This window comes from Microcaecilia unicolor, chromosome 13, assembly GCF_901765095.1.
Source record: "Microcaecilia unicolor chromosome 13, aMicUni1.1, whole genome shotgun sequence".
NCBI classification, from domain to species: domain Eukaryota; kingdom Metazoa; phylum Chordata; class Amphibia; order Gymnophiona; family Siphonopidae; genus Microcaecilia; species Microcaecilia unicolor.
In genome coordinates, this window is record NC_044043.1 from 6,901,537 (window position 1) to 6,923,057 (window position 21,521).

Here is a 21,521-nt window from a genome sequence, read left to right on the forward strand (position 1 = left end):
GTTGACCAACAGGCGTGGGAACCCTGCTTGCACCAGTATTGTTCATATGATGTAAATTGAATCTTGTCTTAAGCATCTGGCCTGTTTCTCCAATATAGCATCCTTCGTTACATTTTTTACACCTATCCACACCCACCCTGTTAGAATATCAATGATATGCTTTGATGTCCCCATGCATACTTCCTACCCACCCCCCTCCTCCCACCCTGTCAGACTGTCATAGTAATGCTTGAATGTTTTCACTTATATACACTGTCAGCTAGCACATTTGCTTATTTCCGATCTGACGAAGAAGGGCAACCTTCGAAAGCTATTCAAGAAATGTATTAAGTTATGTCCAATAAAAAAGGTATCATCTTATTTTCTTTTCCATGTTTTATTTTGTTTGATTTCTATTGATAACCTTAAGAGTGGACTAACACGGCTACCACACTCCTCCCGTATTGAACAAAATACAAAAACTTTGGATCCAAGATGGCGTTTGGACTAGAAGTGTGTCTGTTTTAGCTCCGGATTCTCTTTGCGGAAATCTTGGCGAAACGGGTAATTCCTCCACCCAGAAATGGGGAAGAGAAAGGGAAAAACCTGTACACTTACCTCCACAAGTGGAGTGAATGTCCCCCCCATGTGCCAAATGATGCTAGATGAACTCGGGCTACAGACGCCGGGAGGACAGGAAAATACCACGAGGGGTCCACCGGGAGAACGGGACCATAGTGCAGAGGGAGTGTCTCTTTCTCCTCCCTCGTTTACGGCACCTCCGAGACCAGGAACAGGACTGGTGGTAACAGAGCTACAGCTGACTGAAACCTCCGACCGACGTGAGGGGAAAATCGGCAGCTGCCTGTGGAGGGCCTGCAGCCATCTCGACTCCTGTGGGAACAGCATTTGCAGATAATCAGGTGTCGTCCCCTGATTTACCTACAATAACACAGATCGGTCTTTCCAGAGGGAATGGTGGTAAAGTTAAACCGGCTGTAATAACAATGGAAGTACTTTGGACTGCAATCCAGGGCATAAATACAACTCTCCAACAGATTTCAAGCTCCCTTCGAGGAGAGGTGACTGAAATAAAACAGATTCAAGCTCAGAATGTTGTGAAGATCGAAGAGCAGACTTCTAAGATTGAAGCTTTAGAACAAGAGGTAAAATCAGTAAAAGACTCGATTGTTGTGTTAATTAAAGATAGTAACTACCAAAAACGTAAAATTGAATACCTGGAAAATCAGGCCAGGAGGAACTGCTTACGTTTATTAAATTTTCCTAAGTCTCCAATTATCCCAGCACTGGAAATGCTAAAAAAGTATTTCAAAGAAGTGTTGGGCATACCACCTGAAGCGTTTCCACCAATTACAAGGGTTTTATATATTACTGGAACTAAGGGAAAATCTGATCCTCCACAACCAGATTTAAATCTTACAGATTTTCTTGAAAACTCTATGGAAGTTATATCTGAAAGGACTACAATGTTAGTAACGTTTGCCTTAGAACACGATCGAAATAATATATTAAGAGTGTATTTCCGTCACTTGAATGTTTCTTTCCTAGGTTCAAAAATGCAGATGTTTCCAGATTTTTCACGTGACACTCAAAAGCGGAGAAAAGAGTTCTTGGCTTTAAAACCAAGAATTCTTGGTTTAGGGGGGCTTTTTCTCCGTAAATTTCCCTGTAGGTGTATTATTTCCTTGAATGCCACTAATTATATCTTTTTCACGCCTGGGAAATTACTGGAATTTATAACTAGTAAAGAATAAGTTGGATTAACATCAGATTGCATAGAGATTGCATGCACTACTCGATTGTATATTCCTGTAAACCTTCTACTCCTAGATTAAGGAAACATTTTTGTTTATTGATGTATATTTCCTAGTATTTGGATCATTTATTGTGGACAAATTATTGCAAGTATCATTTCCTTATGTTTACTTTGTATCTACAAAGTTTAGTAATATTTGCCTAATTCCCATATATTTATGTTATTGCATAAATGTAAAATGAAAATTTATAAATTAAAAAAAAAATACAAAAACTTTGGGTTTGCGAGCATGTCCATGAAAGCCGTTCAGAAAGGTTCCAGCAATTACCACATTTTATTCTTTATCATGCTGTATTAATTTGTGGCTCTTTACAGATCATTTTCTCTCTCTCTCTCTCTCTCTCTCTCTCTCTTTTAATTCCTTTCACGCATCTCTGCACATCAGGCAACAAATTTTCTCCATCTGTCTCATGATGGCTTCCATCTCTTCCCAGGTAGCGTCTCTTTTGCCTAGATCCCTCTTGAGTGTTCTTCTCCAGGTCATACTGGTGCATATTGATGGTTTTATAATAGCTCCCTGACATAGGTAAATTGCCGAAACACAATTTGTGTCGGGCCCTTTCTTAATCTTTATCCTTGTGGATTTGCCATTTTTTAAAAAATTATTGTGTCCCACTCGATTTATTTATGTGACTGGATTTTGGTGCTTTGGTCCTTTCTTTCTGTTTCATTTAGCTGGATAGCAGCTGCTGCTATTCGGGTAAGTGCTTTGCAGTTTCGGCCCGATATGGTTACTTTGCCTAACTGTATTATCATTTTAAATGAAGTTAGAATAAAAGAGGCAGATAATTCTATAATGCTTTCATTTTTATCAGTGCAGAATCTTTCTGACTAATGATTTTAAACATGATTTAAATCAATTTCACTCTAGTAGAAAATAAAATGTATCCAGAAAAGACTTAATGGGGTGCTGGAAACAGATGGCAGTGTATGTCAGTTGCCTGTAATGGCCTCTCTTCCCTGCGGGTTTTATTCTGGTTGATGTCTGTCGGTATAGAATTCTGTTGGATTTAAAAGGTATCTGTCAGTACGGCAAATAAACCCTTTGGATTCTCTGCAAGTTGTCATACCTATTATTGAACTGGTGTGAAAAACCAATAAAGCTGTGTAATTTATATTGCTGTAAATTATATTATTTTTACACTGGCCCAATAAAAGTATATCCCAGCCTGCAAAGAATCCGCTATCTCTTAAACTAATGCAGCTACTAGAACTTCAGTAAATGAGCTCATAAAATAGCAGGATTTTAATTATTTTTCCCTATTGAGCATTTTTGCTGTATATTTACAGTTCAAAAGAAACAGCATAAGCAGGCATAAAAAAGGAAGTGCCAGAATGTCACTGGGAATGTACTGGAACGAAGGCAAAACTTTCACCAGTGCCATCACCATTAATCAATATAATTCTCCACATGACAGATGGCTTTGATGATAAAATTGTCAAAATGGAAAATCATTGGTATTTGATTTCACATTTATGTTACTGCCTTGATCAAGTGAAGCAAAAAGAGGGATCACTAAGGCAGATGAGAAGACCAAAAAACAAAGAGCAGTCGTAACGTGGATTGAGAATTGGTTAAAAAAAAAAGAGTAACATTGTAACATAGTAAGTGATGGCAAATAAAGACCTGAATGGTCCGTCCAGCCTGCCAACAGTCACATTCATTCTCAGTTCTGGATTAAATCAACAATGAATGTGATATTATATACTTGATCATGGTCTTTCTTTGTTGTTTCTGGGACATAAACCGTAGACGTCCACCCTTATGTTCCAACTACTGGAGTTGCCATCAAAGCCCACTCCAGCCTATCTGAATCTGTCTGCCCAGCACTGTCCTCATGTTCCAAATTACTGAAGTTTCTGTCGAAGCTCTCTCCAGCCCATCCTAAACCGGGTTGCTATATGCGGCACTCAGACCATACAAGCCAGCTCAGCACCGGCCTTAGTTGATAGCTCGAGTTGCTATCTAAGCACCATTTGATATGCAAACACATATGCAACCCTTTAAGGTTTGTTTATTTTTTTGTATTAATTTAGATAACAGATGGTGTATTGCTAATTAACCTCAGTGTAATATTAAACAGAGCAATTAACCCTCTCAATAATTTGCTGCTGGATCATAAAGGAGGAAAAGACTTCAGATTCTCAACCATAGGCGCCCCGTATAAGAGGCTTGGGGAGGCTAAGCCTCCCCAGCCCAATCGTCGACTTCCGCTTGTGGTGCAGCCCACCCTCCCGCCCCGCGCATTTTCATCTTTTATTTCCGTGGCAGCAACGTCAATGAAGAAAAAGACTACAGGCTCGCCGCCAGCTTCTCCCTTCTCTCTGCACACAGTGTCCCGCTCTCGCGGAAATAGGAAATGCATCACCGCAGAAGGCGGGACACTGTGTGCAGAGAGAAGGGAGAAGCTGGCGGCGAGCCTGTAGTCTTTTTCTTCATTGACATCGCTGCCACGGAGCGTATGGAGGTAAGCTCCGCCCCCTTTAGCCTCCCCAAACAGTTGGGCTACCGACCGTCTATGTGCTCAACCTTCTCTGTTAACGATTAGATTAACTTTACGCGGTTGATGCCTACAATATCCCTCATTGAAGTGAATTTCTTCTTGAAGAGGATTTTGGGCGAGCTCGTCATTAGTCAAAAACCTCCTCTTAATGCTCCCTTATTTCTTTTACGGGAAACATAGTCTGGTTTTTACAGAAATATTAGCTGTACTTATCTGAGCTTGTAGTGGTAATCTGGCTGGGGACGCTCTACAGCAAGCTTCTGTTTCGCTATGAGCTTCTTTAGGAGCGTAGTCCTCCGCCTCGCTAGGTGCTCTAGCTGAACACTATTAGAGCACCTAGCGAGGCGGAGGACTATGCTCCTAAAGAAGTGTAGGTGCGTGTTTTGTGTGCGCGCAGAATCATCTTTCAGTGCACCTGCAAGAAATGCCTTTTTAAAATTTATGCCGAAAATGGACGTGTGGCAAAATGAAAATTGCCGCACGTCCATTTTGGGTCTGAGACCTTACCGCCAGCCATTGACTTAGTGGTAAAGTCTCACGCGGTAACCGGGTGATAATGACCTACGCGCGTCAAATGCCACTTGGCGCATGTCCGCTATGTGCATCCAAAAATAAACATTATTTTTCAGATGCGCGTATCGGACACGCACCAAAAATGAAATTACCGCAAGAGCCAAATGGTAATCAGGTGGTAACTCCATTTTGGCACGCATTGGGTGCACTTAAACGCTTACGCGGCTTAGTAAAAGGCCCCTAAGGGCCCTGTTTACTAAGCTGCACTAAAGGCACGTTAGCATTTTTAGCGCACGGTAGTGCTTAGTGCGTGCTGAGTAGATGCCTATAATATTCCTTTTGGCGTCTACACGGTTAGAGCGTGCTAATTCTTAGCACACGCTAAAATGCTAGTGCACCTTAGTAAACAGGGCCCTAGGAGTCACAACAAAAAGCCAAGATGACTTCCACTTCGATTCTGTTTTCTGCAAAACATGTTTGTTCTCCCCCCCCCTCCCCCCCCCCACATTAGGAGTCACCACTCAGGACAGTTACAGTTTCAGTTTACAGTTTATTACATTTACTATACCACTTGGCTTTTTATAAATAATAATTTTTATTTATTTATTTTAGAACATTTATACCCTGCTTTTTGCCACTAAAAGCAGCCCCAAAGTGGTTTACAATGAACTGAGAAAACAATTACAATGACATTAGAGAAGGTCGAGGAACAAAGGTAGAAGGGAAGGGAAAAGAGTCTAAAATGGACGGTGGTAATCCAGACGCTGAGAGGCATCAGAGTGGCTGGAACAGCTCCCAACAAGGCGCCGTAGGGGGTCCCAGCGAGCGCCCAGAACAGCCAGGACAGCTGTCTGCATGGCACTCCATGATGGAGAGCTGGCGAAACCAGGGAAGGCTTGAAATGATGTGACGGACTGGCCAAGCTGGAACAACATGGTGCAAGTTGCGCTGAAAACTGCTTCGGTACTGACCACCAGCACCCAAAACGAGTGGAGCAGCGACCAGGAGATGAGATGCCAAAAGCCCAACGGAGCTGCAACGAGGAACAACGGCTGGTGAACGGCTGAGCACCAGAAGCAGGAGCGACCCGGAGAGATGAAACGGGAACCGGGGAAGGTCCAGCTGGTGGTCGTCAATCTTGGGAGAGAGAACAGGGAAGTTGTAGCCAGGAACAAAAGCCAACGCCCTCAGCACAAGCAGGTCAGACCACAATTGGTCGGCGGCAGGCCCGCGGAACTGCAACGATGGGCAGATCCGACTAGACATACGGCAACCCACGGCGCCCAGGTCCAAAACAGGCATAGGTCCAGCAAGAAGGAGCCGATCCACGGCTTTTAAAAAGACCTCAGTGGTGTACAATATTAAAATAACAACAAATTAGAAAAGAAATACAAAATCTGATAGGAAAGCAGCATTCACACAAGATCAAACAAACAGAAGAAATACTACAAGTGCCCAGAACCCCATTCCAGTCAAGTCTCAGTGAAACCAGTTCCAAATGCCAAAACAAAATAATGAGCCTTAAGTAATCACTTAAAACGCTGCAAGAGACTTTTTTGTCCGTGCATCAGAGGATCTAGTCATCATCTTGGATAATAATGTTGAAATCCTCTGCACAGCGTGCAGCTGTAGTGAAGCTAGCAAATACAGTGCTAGGAATGATTAGCGACAGAATGCAGAATAAAAGAGAAAATATCATAATGTCTCTGTCTCTCTCCATGGTGCAATTGCACATGGAGTAGTGTGTATAATTCTGGTTCTCATATCTCAAAAAAAGATATAGCAGAATTAGAAAATAACAGGGAAGGATGGCCAATATGATAAAGTGAATGGAACAATTCCCCTACGTCAGACACCTAAAGTGGTCTTCAGCTTGGAGAACGGATGGCTGAAGGAAGATATGCTAGAGATCTGTAAAATAATGAGTGGAATGGAATGGGTAAACGTGAATCGGTTGTTTACTCTTTCAAAAAATACAAAAACTAAGAGGAATGTATTAAAGTTAGTCAGTACATTTAAAAAATATCAGAAAATGTTTTGCCGTTCCCTGTGCTGTATTTTGAACATTGAGGGGTATGTTTACTAAGGTACATAAGTACATAAGTAGTGCCATACTGGGAAAGACCAAAGGTCCATCTAGCCCAGCATCCTGTCACCGACAGTGGCCAATCCAGGTCAAGGGCACCTGGCACGCTCCCCAAACGTAAAAACATTCCAGACAAGTTATACCTAAAAATGCGGAATTTTTCCAAGTCCATTTAATAGCGGTCTATGGACTTGTCCTTTAGGAATCTATCTAACCCCTTTTTAAACTCCGTCAAGCTAACCGCCCGTACCACTTTCTCCGGTAACGAATTCCAGAGTCTAATTACACGTTGGGTGAAGAAAAATTTTCTCCGATTCGTTTTAAATTTACCACACTGTAGCTTCAACTCATGCCCTCTAGTCCTAGTATTTTTGGATAGCGTGAACAGTCGCTTCACATCCACCCGATCCATTCCACTCATTATTTTATACACTTCTATCATATCTCCCCTCAGCCGTCTCTTCTCCAAGCTGAAAAGCCCTAGCCTTCTCAGCCTCTCTTCGTAGGAAAGTCGTCCCATCCCCACTATCATTTTCGTCGCCCTTCGCTGTACCTTTTCCAATTCTACTATATCTTTTTTGAGATACGGAGACCAGTACTGAACACAATACTCCAGGTGCGGTCGCACCATGGAGCGATACAACGGCATTATAACATCCGCACACCTGGACTCCATACCCTTCCTAATAACACCCAACATTCTATTCGCTTTCCTAGCCGCAGCAGCACACTGAGCAGAAGGTTTCAGCGTATCATCGACGACGACACCCAGATCCCTTTCTTGATCCGTAACTCCTAACGCGGAACCTTGCAAGACGTAGCTATAATTCGGGTTCCTCTTACCCACATGCATCACTTTGCACTTGTCAACATTGAACTTCATCTGCCACTTGCACGCCCATTCTCCCAGTCTCGCAAGGTCCTCCTGTAATCGTTCACATTCCTCCTGCGACTTGACGACCCTGAATAAGGTGCGTTAGCGTTTTTAACGTGTCTGTAAATTTAAGGCACATTAAATGCTAACGCGCCTATTTCTATGCCACTATTGTTTGACTAATACAATATTTCTTCTTGGTATTAGAATATACTACAACCACATCATCGTGTGCATTTAATTTAAAAATCTTTATTATGAAAACCACACTAATCAAACAATAAAATACTCTCTGCCCCACATTGTCACAGCAGTTTCTCCCTATTATACATTTCCCAAATCGCTCATCCCCCCCGTCCTCCCTTCCCCCCCCGTCCTCCCTTCCCCCCCGTCCTCCCTCCCGAGTTGCAGACACCCCCTCCGTGCCTCCGTTCCGAGTTGCACACCTGTCCTCTTCCTCCCTTCGTCCCTCAGTGACGTGGTTGCGAGGGCCGCCCCGCCCTCAACGTCATCGCGTTTTTACGCGAGGGCCGCCCCGCCCTCAACATCATCGCGTTTTGACGCGAGGGCGGAGCTACAGTGACTGGAGCCTGCAGGCCAAACCGGATATCTCGGGCGCCTCAAGTTTCCGGCTTGAGGCTTCAAAGTGCCTTTTATATATATAGATCTTCCGGTCCCGTAACTTTCTCTCTGGTTCCAACACAGGCCGTGTTTCTTTTTATTAATTCATTTCTATGGGTGCGTTAGCGTTTAACGAATGTAAACCATTTACGCACATTAAAAACACTAATGCGCCCGTAGCGACAGTAAACCTAGCCCTGAATGACAGGTTATCCGGTTTTATTTGACATTGTCAAATTCCCAGGATTGGTCTTAATATCTTATATTGTTCCAAGGATGAGGGAGGTAGGGGTCTGCCCAAGTTAGAATATTATTATTGGGCTTCAAGACTTATTGGTGCTATTTGGTAGTTTTGGGGACACACCAAGAAGTTGGTTGCAGCTTGAAGAGGCAGTGGCTGAGGGGAACTGCCTGCCATTGCTGTTGGTGACTCCACTGATGGACAGTTGTGGTCATAAAAGTTTTACAGTAGCACACCGTGAGAATATGGCATCAGGTATACTGTATACTGGGTCTATGGCATGAAGTTTAGTCTCCAATTGTCCCCGAAAAACCTAGGTCTATCTCACTGCAATTTTGTACCAGAGATGGGTGAGTGGGAGCAGAGGGGATTGCAGTTTGTTTGGCAATTGATTCAAGGGAAAGAGCTCAAAGATTTTAGTTCCTTGGCTTGAGAATTCCAACTGGCAGAGGAATTGGAGGGCTACTAAAGGTCTGGGACACCCTTAATTGATAAGGAGCTCAGGGATAGATATATCAGTATCCTGGTTTTTTTTTTGTTATTTCTGCTTATATTATATCTTAGTTGATGCTAAATCCATAGTGCCATTAAAATTGTTGGTAACCCAGTGGAATGAAGATATGCAGTCAAACTTGTTATATGGCCCACGGCTCATGCAGTCTCCAAGCTGTGTGGAACTCATGTATAGTTTGCTATATCAGGCTTTTAGATCCCCTTCTTTTTGTGCTCGGTATGTAGGTGCAACCTCTGATTTGTACTGGAGGGGCTGTAGGGGACAGGGTACCTACCTTTTACCATATGCAGAGGACTTGCCCTGTAGTAACCCTGTTTTGATGAGTCGTCTATGGGTGATGTTGGTGAACTCTTTCATCTTAACTTCGCTGTGCTTTTTATTAGGTTACTGGAGGGATGTAGAGCTTGGGGGGGGGGAGACACAGAGAGCTGGTGGGTCACCTTATTCATACTGCTAGGTTCTCTGTGGTCACTTTATAGAAGATGGACTACCGTGTTTCCCCGAAAATAAGACAGTGTCTTATATTAATTTTTGCTCCCAAAGATGCACTAGGTCTTATTTTCAGGGGATGTCTTATTTTCGGCAAAACACGGTACAAGCCATACCCAAATGCACCACACTAGAGAACCAAACGATTACACATACAAAAAAAAAATCCCAACGATGGCCCCTGATAGAGGAAGAACGAGGAAAAGAATGCGTTGCTTTGTGTTATAGACGTCCGGCTCTCACAAGGACACAAAAAAACAAACAACCTCCCCTAATAAACCACAACACAGTACCATATCGCCATCACTACCTCCACACTAATGGGAACTGGGCTGGGTGGCTAGTTGCCAAATAGTGAGCTTCTGGGGGGGAGAGAGTGGGCACCCATCGGGGCCAAACAAAAACTTTGCTAGGTCTTACTTTCGGGGGAGGCCTTATATTTAGCAATTCAGCAAAACCTCTACTAGGTCTTATTTTCGGGGAAACAGGGTAGCTAAGGGATTATCTCTTATTTCCTTAAATGTACAAGTGACAGCATTAGCTTGTTTCGGAGGACTAATGCAAGGTAGGAGTTTATCCCCCCACCAGAATGTGGGTTGTTTTTCAGGTCAGATACTCCTTGCCATCCATTCTTCCTTTCTTGGGTTATATCTAGTCTTGCCTGCCTTTATTTTAGCCCCCTAAGAACCTCTAAAGGGAGCTTCCGTAAAGGCTCTTACTCTTAAAGCTGTTTTTCTCATTGCCATTTGTTCTACTCGATGCATTTCAGAGTTGCAAGCCTTGTCCTATAGGGGCCGTTTCTTGTTTTTTCCCAATGAGAAAGTACTAATTTGACTGGTACCATCCTTTCTTCCTAAAGCGGTTTCCACTTTTCATTTAAACTAGTCCATCCAGCTCGAAACCTTGGGGTCATCTTTGACTCTTCTCTCTCCTTCTCTGCTCATATCCAGCAGATTGCCAAGACCTGTCGTTTCTTTCTTTACAACATCCGTAAAATCCGCCCCTTTCTTTCCGAGCACTCTACCAAAACCCTCATCCACACCCTTGTCACCTCTCGTTTAGACTACTGCAATCTGCTTCTTGCTGGCCTCCCACTTAGTCACCTCTCCCCTCTCCAGTCGGTTCAAAACTCTGCTGCCCGTCTCATCTTCCGCCAGGGTCGCTTTACTCATACTACCCCTCTCCTCAAGACCCTTCACTGGCTCCCTATCCGTTTTCGCATCCTGTTCAAACTTCTTCTACTAACCTATAAATGTATTCACTCTGCTGCTCCCCAGTATCTCTCCACACTCGTCCTTCCCTACACCCCTTCCCGTGCACTCCGCTCCATGGATAAATCCTTCTTATCTGTTCCCTTCTCCACTACTGCCAACTTCAGATTTCGCGCCTTCTGTCTCGCTGCACCCTACGCCTGGAATAAACTTCCTGAGCCCCTACGTCTTGCCCCATCCTTGGCCACCTTTAAATCTAGACTGAAAGCCCACCTCTTTAACATTGCTTTTGACTCGTAACCACTTGTAACCACTCGCCTCCACCTACCCTCCCCTCTTCCTTCCCGTCCACATTAATTGATTTGATTTGCTTACTTTATTTATTTTTTGTCTATTAGATTGTAAGCTCTTTGAGCAGGGACTGTCTTTCTTCTATGTTTGTGCAGCGCCTGCGTATGCCTTGTAGCGCTATAGAAATGCTAAATAGTAGTAGTAGTAGTAATCTCTCTGCCTATTTTTAAAGACAAAAGAAATAATAATGGATGTGAGCAGAGTGTTGAAGGAGTATCCTTAGGGAATAGATAAGATAAGGAAAACAAAGAGTTGTTTTGTTTGGAGGAGCCCATAAGGGAGAAGCAGTGTCTAAAGCCACAGTAGCTTCCTGGATTAAGGAAACAGCTTATATTCTTGTGGGCATCCAGTACCCTTCAGGTTTAAAAACTCACTTTACTAGAGGTCAGTCCACTTCTTGGCCAGAATACACTTCAATTCTACCTCATGAAATCTGTAATGGCAACTTGGGCTTCCATGCATTCCGTTGTCTGCTATTACAGATCGGATTTGCAGGCAAAAGATGATATGGCCCTTGAGATCAAGGTTTTGAATGTGGGGATTGCAATGTCCCACCTTATATAATTTATCGCTATGGTATGCCTCAAGCATTTGGACTGATCTGGTGGGACAATAAGGAAGGTTAACATTACATCTTACCTGCTTTTCATTTTCCTTGAGTCCCTTCAGACCAGTCCAAAACCCATCCATGGCTAATGTTCAGTAGTATATATTTTGTTTTCTTATGGACGTGATAAGATTTTTTTTCTGGATGCTATGTATTGTGTGATGTTTATAAGCTTCAGGATTCATTCTTGTCTGTTGAAAGTTTTTTAGTTCTTTATGGAAAAAAATATTTAGTCTTTGCTTTGTTAGTCAAATACTGGCTGACCAAGCTGCGACACAGGGTTTGTAAGCTATGACAATACAACTCAGTTTCTCAATCTCCACCTACTGGAAGGATGGCACAAACACAAGTGTTTGGACTGGTCTGGAGGTTCTCAAGGAAAGAAAATTAACAGGTAAGACCTAATTTAACCATATATCAGAGAAAACATAATTAAGTTCTGGAATTTGTTGCAGATGGATTTGGTAAAAGTTAGTAATATACCAGGGTTTAAATGAGGATTATACAAGTTCCTGGAGGAAAAGTTCATAAATTATTTTAAGGTAGAATTGGGGAGATTCATTACTTATCTATGAGGGAAAGTAACACTGAAGATGAACTGACCATTGTTGAAAACCGGGTCCTACCGGGTCCATCAAAGTTCCATCAAGAATATTGGTCTTGATGGACCTGGTAGGACAATGTTCTTATTTTATTAACCTCTTGTGGGGTCTAACACATTAATTGAGTCGAGCTGCTTGCTCCTGGTTCCGCTACCTATCTTTCTCTCTTTCTTCCTCTTCCAGACTGTTCCTCCATCCGGCATATTTTTCCTAATGCTTCCTCCCTCCCTCCCTCCCTCCCTCCCCGGTGCTCCTTCTGCTTATTCTCTCCTAACCCCTACCCCCACTGCAACTGCCGCTGTACACCACCAGCATTTTCTCTCTTGCTATCCCACTCTCTGGCATCTCATCCCCCTCCCCCCCCCCCGTGTGCCTCTCCGAACTTGCCTTGTACAGATGGCGGCATTAAGCACACACTGCACCCCTAAAAACTGCTCCACGGACCTGCATACTGCTGTGATGGAGCTGGGTATGACATTTGAGGCTGGCACAGAGGCTGGAAAAAAATGTTTTTACATTTTTTTTTTGGGTGGGAGGGGGTTGGTGACCACTGGGGGAGTAAGGGGAGGTCATCCCTGATTCCCTCTGGTGGTCATCTGGTCAGTTTGGGCACCTTTTCGAGACTTGGTCGTGAAAACAAAACGGACCAAGTAAAGTCGGCCAAATGCTCGTCAGGGACACCCTTCTTTTTTCCATTATCGGCCGAGGACGCCCATCTCTAAATCATGGCCCAGTCCCGCCATCGGTACGGTGCTGACACGCCCCCTTCTTACTCCTTACCCCTCCCAACCTCTTTTCCTTTTCCTCATCCTATCTTCGTTTACCTCTCCATGTTCAATCCACATACCTTCATAACCCTACTATTACTATGTTTTACTCAACTTGTTATATCCTCCTGCAAGACTATCCAGCTTATAATTGAAAAAGAAAAACGCCTATATTGCGACCCAAATTGGGAGATAGACGTTTATCTCACAAAAACGAATAAAGCGGTATAATCGAAAGCCGAATTTGGACGTTTTCAACTGCACTCCGTCGCGGATGCGGACAAAGTTGATGGGGGCGTGTCAAAGGCGTGGTGAAGCCGGAACTGGGGCGTGGTTATCGGCCGATCAGAGATAGGCGCCTTTCGCCGATAATGGAAAAAAAATATGCGTTTTTAGCGAGAATTTAGGGCACTTTTCTTGGACCCTGTTTTTCCACGAATAGGGCCCCAAAAAGTGCCCTAAATGACCAGATGACCACTGGAGGGAGTCGGGGATGACCTCCCTTGACTCCCCCAGTGGTCACAAACCCCCTCCCACCACAAAAATATGCCGTTTCACAACTTTTTATGTTCACCCTCAAATGTCATACCCACCTCCCTGGCAGCAGTATGCAGGTCTCTGGAGCAGTTATTAGGGGGTGCAGTGGACGTCAGGCAGGTAGACCCAGGCCCATCCCCCCCCCCACCTGTTACACTTGTGCTGGTAAATGGGAGCCCTCCACACCGCCCCCCAAACCCACTGTACCCACATGTAGGTGCCCCCCTTCACCCCTTAGGGCTATAGTAATGGTGTAGACTTGTGGGCGGTGGGTTTTGAGGGGGATTTGGGGGGCTCAACACACAAGGGAAGGGTGCTATGCACCTGGGAGCTCTTTTACCTTCTTTTTTTTTTTTTTTTGTAAAAGTGCCCCCTAGGGTGCCCGGTTGGTGTCCTGGCATGTGAGGGGGACCAGTGCACTATGACTCCTGGCCCCTCCCACGAACAAATGCCTTGGATTTATTTGTTTTTGAGCTGGGCGCTTTCATTTTCCATTATCGCTGAAAAACAAAAACGCCCAGCTCACAAATTGTCGAATAAAACATGGACGTCTATTTTTTCCCAAAATACGGTTCGGTCCGCCCCTTCACGGACCCGTTCTTGGAGATAAATACCCATTGAGATAGACGTTTTCGTTCAATTATGCCCCTCTATGTAATTCTATTTACTATGTAAGCCGCATTGAACCTGCTATTTGTGGGAAAGCGCGGGGTACAAATGTAATAATAATAATAAATGCCACTTTTCACACATCTTTATGCTTCTAAAATGACCTCCATATTGTACTTTCTTCTTAATGTCGTAGTTTTAATAATAATTATGGATGTTTCATAACCTTTTGGTAAATATAATAAGCATGTTTGATGAATAAATATATATTACTTACAGTTATGGTGGTATGTGCAGTGTAGCTGAGCAGTGACTGGCTAGAGATACCGTGAAGAACTAAGGCCAGTGCCAGGCAGACTTGTATAGTCTGTATCCTGTATATGGCAGTCTGGTTTAGGATGGGCTGGAGAGGGCTTTGACAGCAATTCCAGTAGGTGGAAGGGGAGGACAGTGCTGGGCAGATTTTACGGTCTGTGTCCTGCAAAGGCAAGACAGATAGGCTTCAGTGGGTTTTGACGGCATTTCCTGTAGTTGGAACATAAGGACAGGGCCGGGTGAACTTCTACGGTCTATGTCCCAGAAATGCCAAAGAGAGACCATGATCAAGTATTTAATATCACATTCATTGTTGGTTTAGTCATGAACTGATCATGAGTGTGTGGTTGGCATGGTGGCGAATTGCCGACTGCCCTGTTTAATTGTGAAGGAGTATAACCTGCACAGAGTGGTGGCTGCAGCTCTGGCTACCTTGCTGGGCAGACAGGATGGACTGTGCCGATCTTTATCTGCCATCATTTATTATGCTACTATGTAATACACCACATCTTAAATACAAAGTCAGATATCATGGGAGTAACTTCTTTGATTGCTGTCCAAGGCTTACCCTGTTCTCATCTTAAACTGTCAGTGCTCCACGGTCCATCTTCTGCTCCTGTCTGCCAGCCTTGTTATTGGAAAGGCATCATAAAAAAAAAAAAAAACGTTTATTGTGACTTTGGAGCCAGTTCGGACAATGTTTCTGGTCTCTCAGATCTGCCTGTACGATGTGATGCTTCCTGTGAGGCCCCAGTGATGAGGGCAGTGTTACTGGGGAGTGGACAGGAAGCTCCTGACATTCACTGTCCCGCATATTCAGCCGCTGGCAGTCAGCGTTTTTTTACCCACTACTGGTGTTATTCCTGGATATTCAATGCCGGGTCATGTGTGGACATTGGCATTGAAAATTTGGGTTTATGTGGCCGGCTATCTCTTTTGCGGTTAAGTGCGATATTCAACACTTAAACACATAAGCAACACTGCATAAAGATAAGACTGACTTTCATGTAGTTAAGAGCTGAATATCAACACTTAACCATAAAACTGATTCCGTCCATGCACCGCTCACAAAATAGCCAGCTTTGAGTTAAGACCCGCTGAATATCAGTGGATAGCCCCAAACAACTGATTTAACCAGCCAGGAGCCATTTCTAGCTGTTATGTTACTTTGAATATCAACCCCATTAATTCTTTGGTAAAATATTTCATCTCTCAAGTACAGTGCTACATTTCAGTATCATGCACCTGTGTAGAGGAGCTGGATTTCAACTTAGCAACACTCAAAATCTGACTGTAGTCACATTGTAAATATCGATAATCACGTCCATACTGTTTAGGCTGAGAGGTACAGCTGGAATATGTGACTGAGCCTCCACACTCATTGTCCTTTCCTTCCATTTCAGGACACAGAGATTATTAACACAGCCATCCTGACGGGGCGAACAGTGGCTGTTCCAGTGAAGGTGATTGCCATTGAGATGAACGGAGCTGTCACAGACGTATCATCCTTCGTTGAGTGTAAATCCAACAATGAGGATATCATTAAGGTAAGAGTGCAAAGACTGAGGAGCAGTCCCAAATCTCGGTATTGCTTGCAGGTAATTTAAGCCAACAGCACACTTGTAGCAATCCCTTGTTCTCTTGCTTTTTGAAGGCGAGAACATTTAGCCCATTGACTGTTTATTTATTTACTTATTCGTACTTGTATCCCACAATTGTCCAAAAACAAGTTTTGGTTCAATGTGGCTTACATTTAACAGTTGTTAGAGATTACGTAGATTCAATTACTGTTTAGTGCTGCATAATAAGACATCTGGCTCCTATTTCAGTCTGTCTGACACAACTTACCTCTAGTGAAGCCCTGCTGCCACGGGTCCTGCAGTCCATTCGATTCGAGAAACCTCACGATCCTCTGCTTTAGAAGCATTTCCATCAGTTTACTCTGATCTTGGTGGTGAGTAAACTAATGAAAACGCTTCTAAAGCGGAGGATTGTGAGGTTTCTTGAATCGAATGGACTGCAGGACCTGAGGCAGCATGGCTTTACTAGAGGCAGGTCATGTCAGACAAATTTGATTTCTTTGACTGGGTGACCAAACAGTTGGACGTGGGAGGGGCGCTAGATGTGGTGTACTTGGATTTTAGCAAAGCGTTTGACATGGTCCCGCACAGGTGACTGACAAATAAACTGAGTGCCCTCAGTATGGGACCTAAAGTATGCGGCTCCTAACTACCTCTCCACCCTCATCTCCCCCTATGTTCCCGCCCGTAACCTCCGCTCACAGGACAAAGCCCTTCTCTCAGTACCCTTCTCCACCACTGCCAACTCCAGGCTCCGCTCATTCTGCCTTGCCTCACCCTATGCCTGGAACAATCTTCCTTTACCCATACGCCATGCCCCCTCCCTACCCATCTTCAAATCTCTGCTTAAAACTCACCTCTTAAATGCTGCCTTCGGCGCCTAACCGCTCGAGATATATAGAATACCCCAATCTATCCACCCTATCAGATTAACTGTTCACTCGTCCTCTAGATTGTACACTTGTCTTTAGATTGTTCACTTGTCTTTAGATTGTTCTCTTGTCTTTTAGATTGTAAGCTCTTTGAGCAGGGACTGTCCTTCTATGTTTAAATTGTACAGCGCTGCGTAACCCTAGTGGCGCTTTAGAAATGTTAGTTAGTTAGTTAGGACAACGGGATCCGTTGATAGAGATGGGCAGCCAGAAAATAGTCCATTTCAGATCATTTCCTGTTTACCTACAAATGCAGTCAGTCTGCGGCTCCTCACTACCTCTCCACCCTCATCTCCCCCTATGTTCCCGCCCGCAACCTCCGCTCACAGGACAAAGCCCTTCTCTCAGTACTCTTCTCCACCACTGCCAACTCCAGGCTCCGCTCATTCTGCCTTGCCTCACCCTATGCCTGGAATAATCTTCCTTTACCCATACGCCATGCCCCCTCCCTACCCATCTTCAAATCTCTGCTTAAAACTCACCTCTTCAATGCTGCCTTCGGCGCCTAACCGCTCGAGAAATATAGAATGCCCCAATCTATCCACCCTATCAGATTAACTGTTCACTCGTCCTCTAGATTGTTCACTTGTCTTTAGATTGTTCTCTTGTCTTTTAGATTGTAAGCTCTTTGAGCAGGGACTGTCCTTCTATGTTTAGATTGTACAGCGCTGCGTAACCCTAGTAGCGCTTTAGAAATGCTAGTTAGTAGTAGTAGTAAAGTGACTGACTGGGTTAAAAACTGGTTAAGTGGAAAGGGTTAGAGGGTAGTGGTAAATGGAGCTTGCTCTGGGGAAAGGGCTGTTATCAGTGGTGTATCGCAGGGTTCGGTCTTCAGGCCGGCTGTTTTTAACATCGTTATGAATGATATTGCGGAAGGACTCTCTGGTAAGGTTTATCTCTGTGGATGATACCAAATTCTGTAATAGGGTGGATACCCTGGAGGATGTGAATGGTATGAAGAGGGTCTAGCGAAGCTTGAAGAATAATCTGATAATTTGCAACTAAGATTTAATGCTAAGAAATGCAGGGTCATACACTTGGAGTACAAGAATCTAAGAGAATGGTATAGTATAGTGGGTAAATGCTTCTGTGTATGAAAGAAAAGTGGGACTTGGGGGGTGATTGTGTCTGATGACCTTAAGGTGGCTAAACAGGTAGAAAAAGGTTATGGTCAAAGCCAGAAAGAATGCTTGGGTGCAAAAGGAGAGCGATGACCAGCAGGAAAAGAGAGGTGATAGTGCCCTTGTATAAGTGTCTGGTGAGGCCCCACTTAGAGTCAGGGGCGTAGCCAGACAATAGATTTTGGGTGGGCCTAGGATAGAACTGGGTGGGCACCAAGTGTTCTTCCCCCTTCCCATCACCACCAAAAAATATCTCATCTGGTGGGAAAATGTTTCTTTCCACCTTGGCAGTTTGTAGCAGGCATGTGCTGAAAACTGAGCATGCGTAGGTGCCAGTATCGTGGAGAGCAGCATTTTCTTTACCATCAGAAGGAAGTCTTCAGCTGGCGGAGCTTGGGATCCCCACCAGCTACCACTAAATTTGTGTTACTTTTGGGTGGGCCTCAGCCCTAAGTGGGTGGGCCCAGGCCCACCTGTGGCTACGCCACTGCTTAGACTACTACGTGCAGTTCTGGAGTCTACACCTACGGAAAGATATAAACAGGATGGAGTCAGCCCAGAGAGTGGCTACGAAATTAGTAAGTGGTCTCTGCCATAAAACATAGAGGGACAGGCTTAGGAACATCAACATGTATATGGTGGGAGAGAGGGGATATGATAGAGACGTTTAAATACCTCAGTGGCGTAAATATAATGGAGGCGAGCTTTTTTTCAAATGAAGGAAAACTCTGGAATGAGGGAGCATATGATGAAGTTAAGAGGAAATAGACTTAGGAGGAATCGAAGAAAATACTCTTTCACCAAAAGGTGGTGGATGTGTGGAATAGCCTCTCAGTGGAGGTCATGGAGTTAAGGACTGTGTCAGAATTTAAGAAAGCATGGAACGGGCATGTGGGATCCCTTAGGAAATGAACAGTTAGTGGTTACCGAGGATGGGCAGACTGGATGGGCTATTTGGCCCTTATCTTCCATCACGTTGTACATCTCTATGTTTCTATGAAGTTCCTGCTGTCTATAATAGGAAATATTTAAGATTTTCAAATGGTTTATAAACCTAAGTTGACCCTTTACAAAACTGACTAGGATCAAGTCCCTAACTTAGACCACTAAGAAACCCTTTTACTAAAGTGCACTAAGCCCTCTCTAGTGTCTGTCACTACCTCCCCTGCTTTCCTATCATGATATTGTAGTTCTCCCCCTTCCCCCTCTCGCTCCTGTTTTTCCCGGCTTTATTTCTTTCCTACCTTTTATATATAGCCTGTAAGCTGCCTAGCTGATACTACTGATAGGCAGGGTAGCGAGTTCTTAATAAACTTGAAACTAGAAAAGACTTACTGCAGAATGCATTAAAGTGTTTTACAGTAATGTTCCTGTTTGCACAAACTAATGTGCACATTACTTATTTTTTAAAATATTTTTAACGGGGGTCATGTCATGAGCGGAGAATGGGCATGGAAGCATTGCCCAGCTAGTGCATTAGGCTAAGCATGTGCTAACTAGTTAATGCTGGGTTAACATTAGAGCACGTAGCTCCTCCTAAATAGGAGGCCGTAATGGCTCCTGCATTCATTTTTTTCAGGTCTCGTGCATTAATGGACAAACTAGCAAGGGATCTGCAAAAATAAAAACCCTATTTTACTGCCGCATTATAAATGGGCTTAGTGTGCGAGGAAGTCCCATATTAAATGCATTAAGCCCATTTTTTAACACATTTTAGTGAAAAAGTCCCTGTCAGGATCTCATCACTGGTTTTCAGCACTAACTTGAGATCCTAAATCTAGGCGAATTAATGGCAAGCCTAACGTTGTCTTTCAAGTTGTTTAATATAACCTTTATTAATGTCCTTGAAACTCCTTTCTGAAAAGAAATGTGACTTAATCTGTTCAGTCATTAAATTTACAACTCCACATACCTTGATATCTGAACGTTTGTTTCCTCAAAGAGTTGTTCTTGAAAGATGTGTCAGACTGCATTACTGTGAGATCAAACGAGCTCTGGCCAGTCATGTGCTGGTTGCGAGCTACTGAGCATCTCTGATGAACTGAGAATCTCAGAAGAGTTCGTTGGCTGTTCCCCGAAGAACAGATTAATTATCCGGGCTACTAAATGTATGCTGAGACTCCAGACAACTCAAGGGCAAGAAAGACAAACAAACCAGAGAACCCAAAGGAGACATATGAAATCTAGAAGAAAGTGAACATCAAGTATTGAAATACCATGTACCTGAATAACCTGACCTGGACCGGATTGGTGAGTTAGTAAGGAAACGGAACCCACTTTAAGTTGTTTCAAGTTGAACCCGAAACTCCTCTTTGTCTCTTATGTAAAAGAGCCTTTGTCTTCTGTTGAATACTGCACAGTGTAAGTGAGGACATCATTATATTTCTGTTAAATAGCATAAAGACATGTGGAGCGGCATAATCGAAAGGGACGTTCCTGCTTCGATTTGGACATCCTCGCAAAACGTCCCTATCCAGGGGCAGGGCAACCTGTATTTTCGAAACAAGATGGACATCTATCTTTCGTTTCGATAATACAGTCAGGGACGCCCAAATCCTGAAATTTGGTCGTTCTTAGAGATGGTCGTCCCTAGACTTGGTCGTTTCTGCACTGGTCCCCCTGACATGCCAGGACACCAACTGGGCACCCTACGGGGCACTGCAGTGGACTTCATAAATTGCTCCCAGGAACATAGCTCCCTTACCTTGTGTGCTGAGCCCCCCCAAAACCCCCAAACCCACTACCCACAACTGTACAACACTACCATAGCCCTTAGGGATGAAGGGGGGCACCTACATGTGGGTACAGTGGGTTTTGGGTGGGTTTTGGAGGGCTCCCATTTATCACCACAAGTGTAACAGGTGGGGGGGGGGGGGGGTGGGCCTGGGTCTGCCTACCATTAGTTCACTGCAGCACCCACTAAAACTGCTCCAGGGACCTGCATACTGCTGTCATGGAGCTGGGTATGACATTTGAGACTGGCATAGAAGCTGGTAGAAAAATGTTTTTAAAAAATTTTTTTGGGGGTGGGAGGGGGTTGGTGACCACTGGAGGAGTAAGGGGAAGTGATCCCCGATTCCCTCTGGTGGTCATCTGGTCAGTTGGGGCACTTTTTTGAGGCTTGGTCCTAAAAATAAATGGACCAAGTGAAGCCAGTCAAGTGCTCATCAGAGCCGGCCTTCTTTTTTCCATTATCGGTCGAAGCCGGCCATCTCGTAACCACGTCCCCGT

The 21,521-nt window shown here is 44.1% G+C and overlaps 1 protein-coding gene across 1 annotated transcript in view; it reads left to right on the top strand.

Moving 5' to 3' along the window:
• TMEM132E (transmembrane protein 132E) overlaps nucleotides 1–21,521 on the top strand; it is a 1,213,499-nt gene that overhangs the window by 1,060,118 nt on the left and 131,860 nt on the right. The window contains exon 5 of the mRNA XM_030185882.1: nucleotides 16,061–16,204. Within this exon, the coding sequence (XP_030041742.1) occupies nucleotides 16,061–16,204 (144 nt within the window). The remainder of the gene's footprint in view (nucleotides 1–16,060; nucleotides 16,205–21,521) is intronic.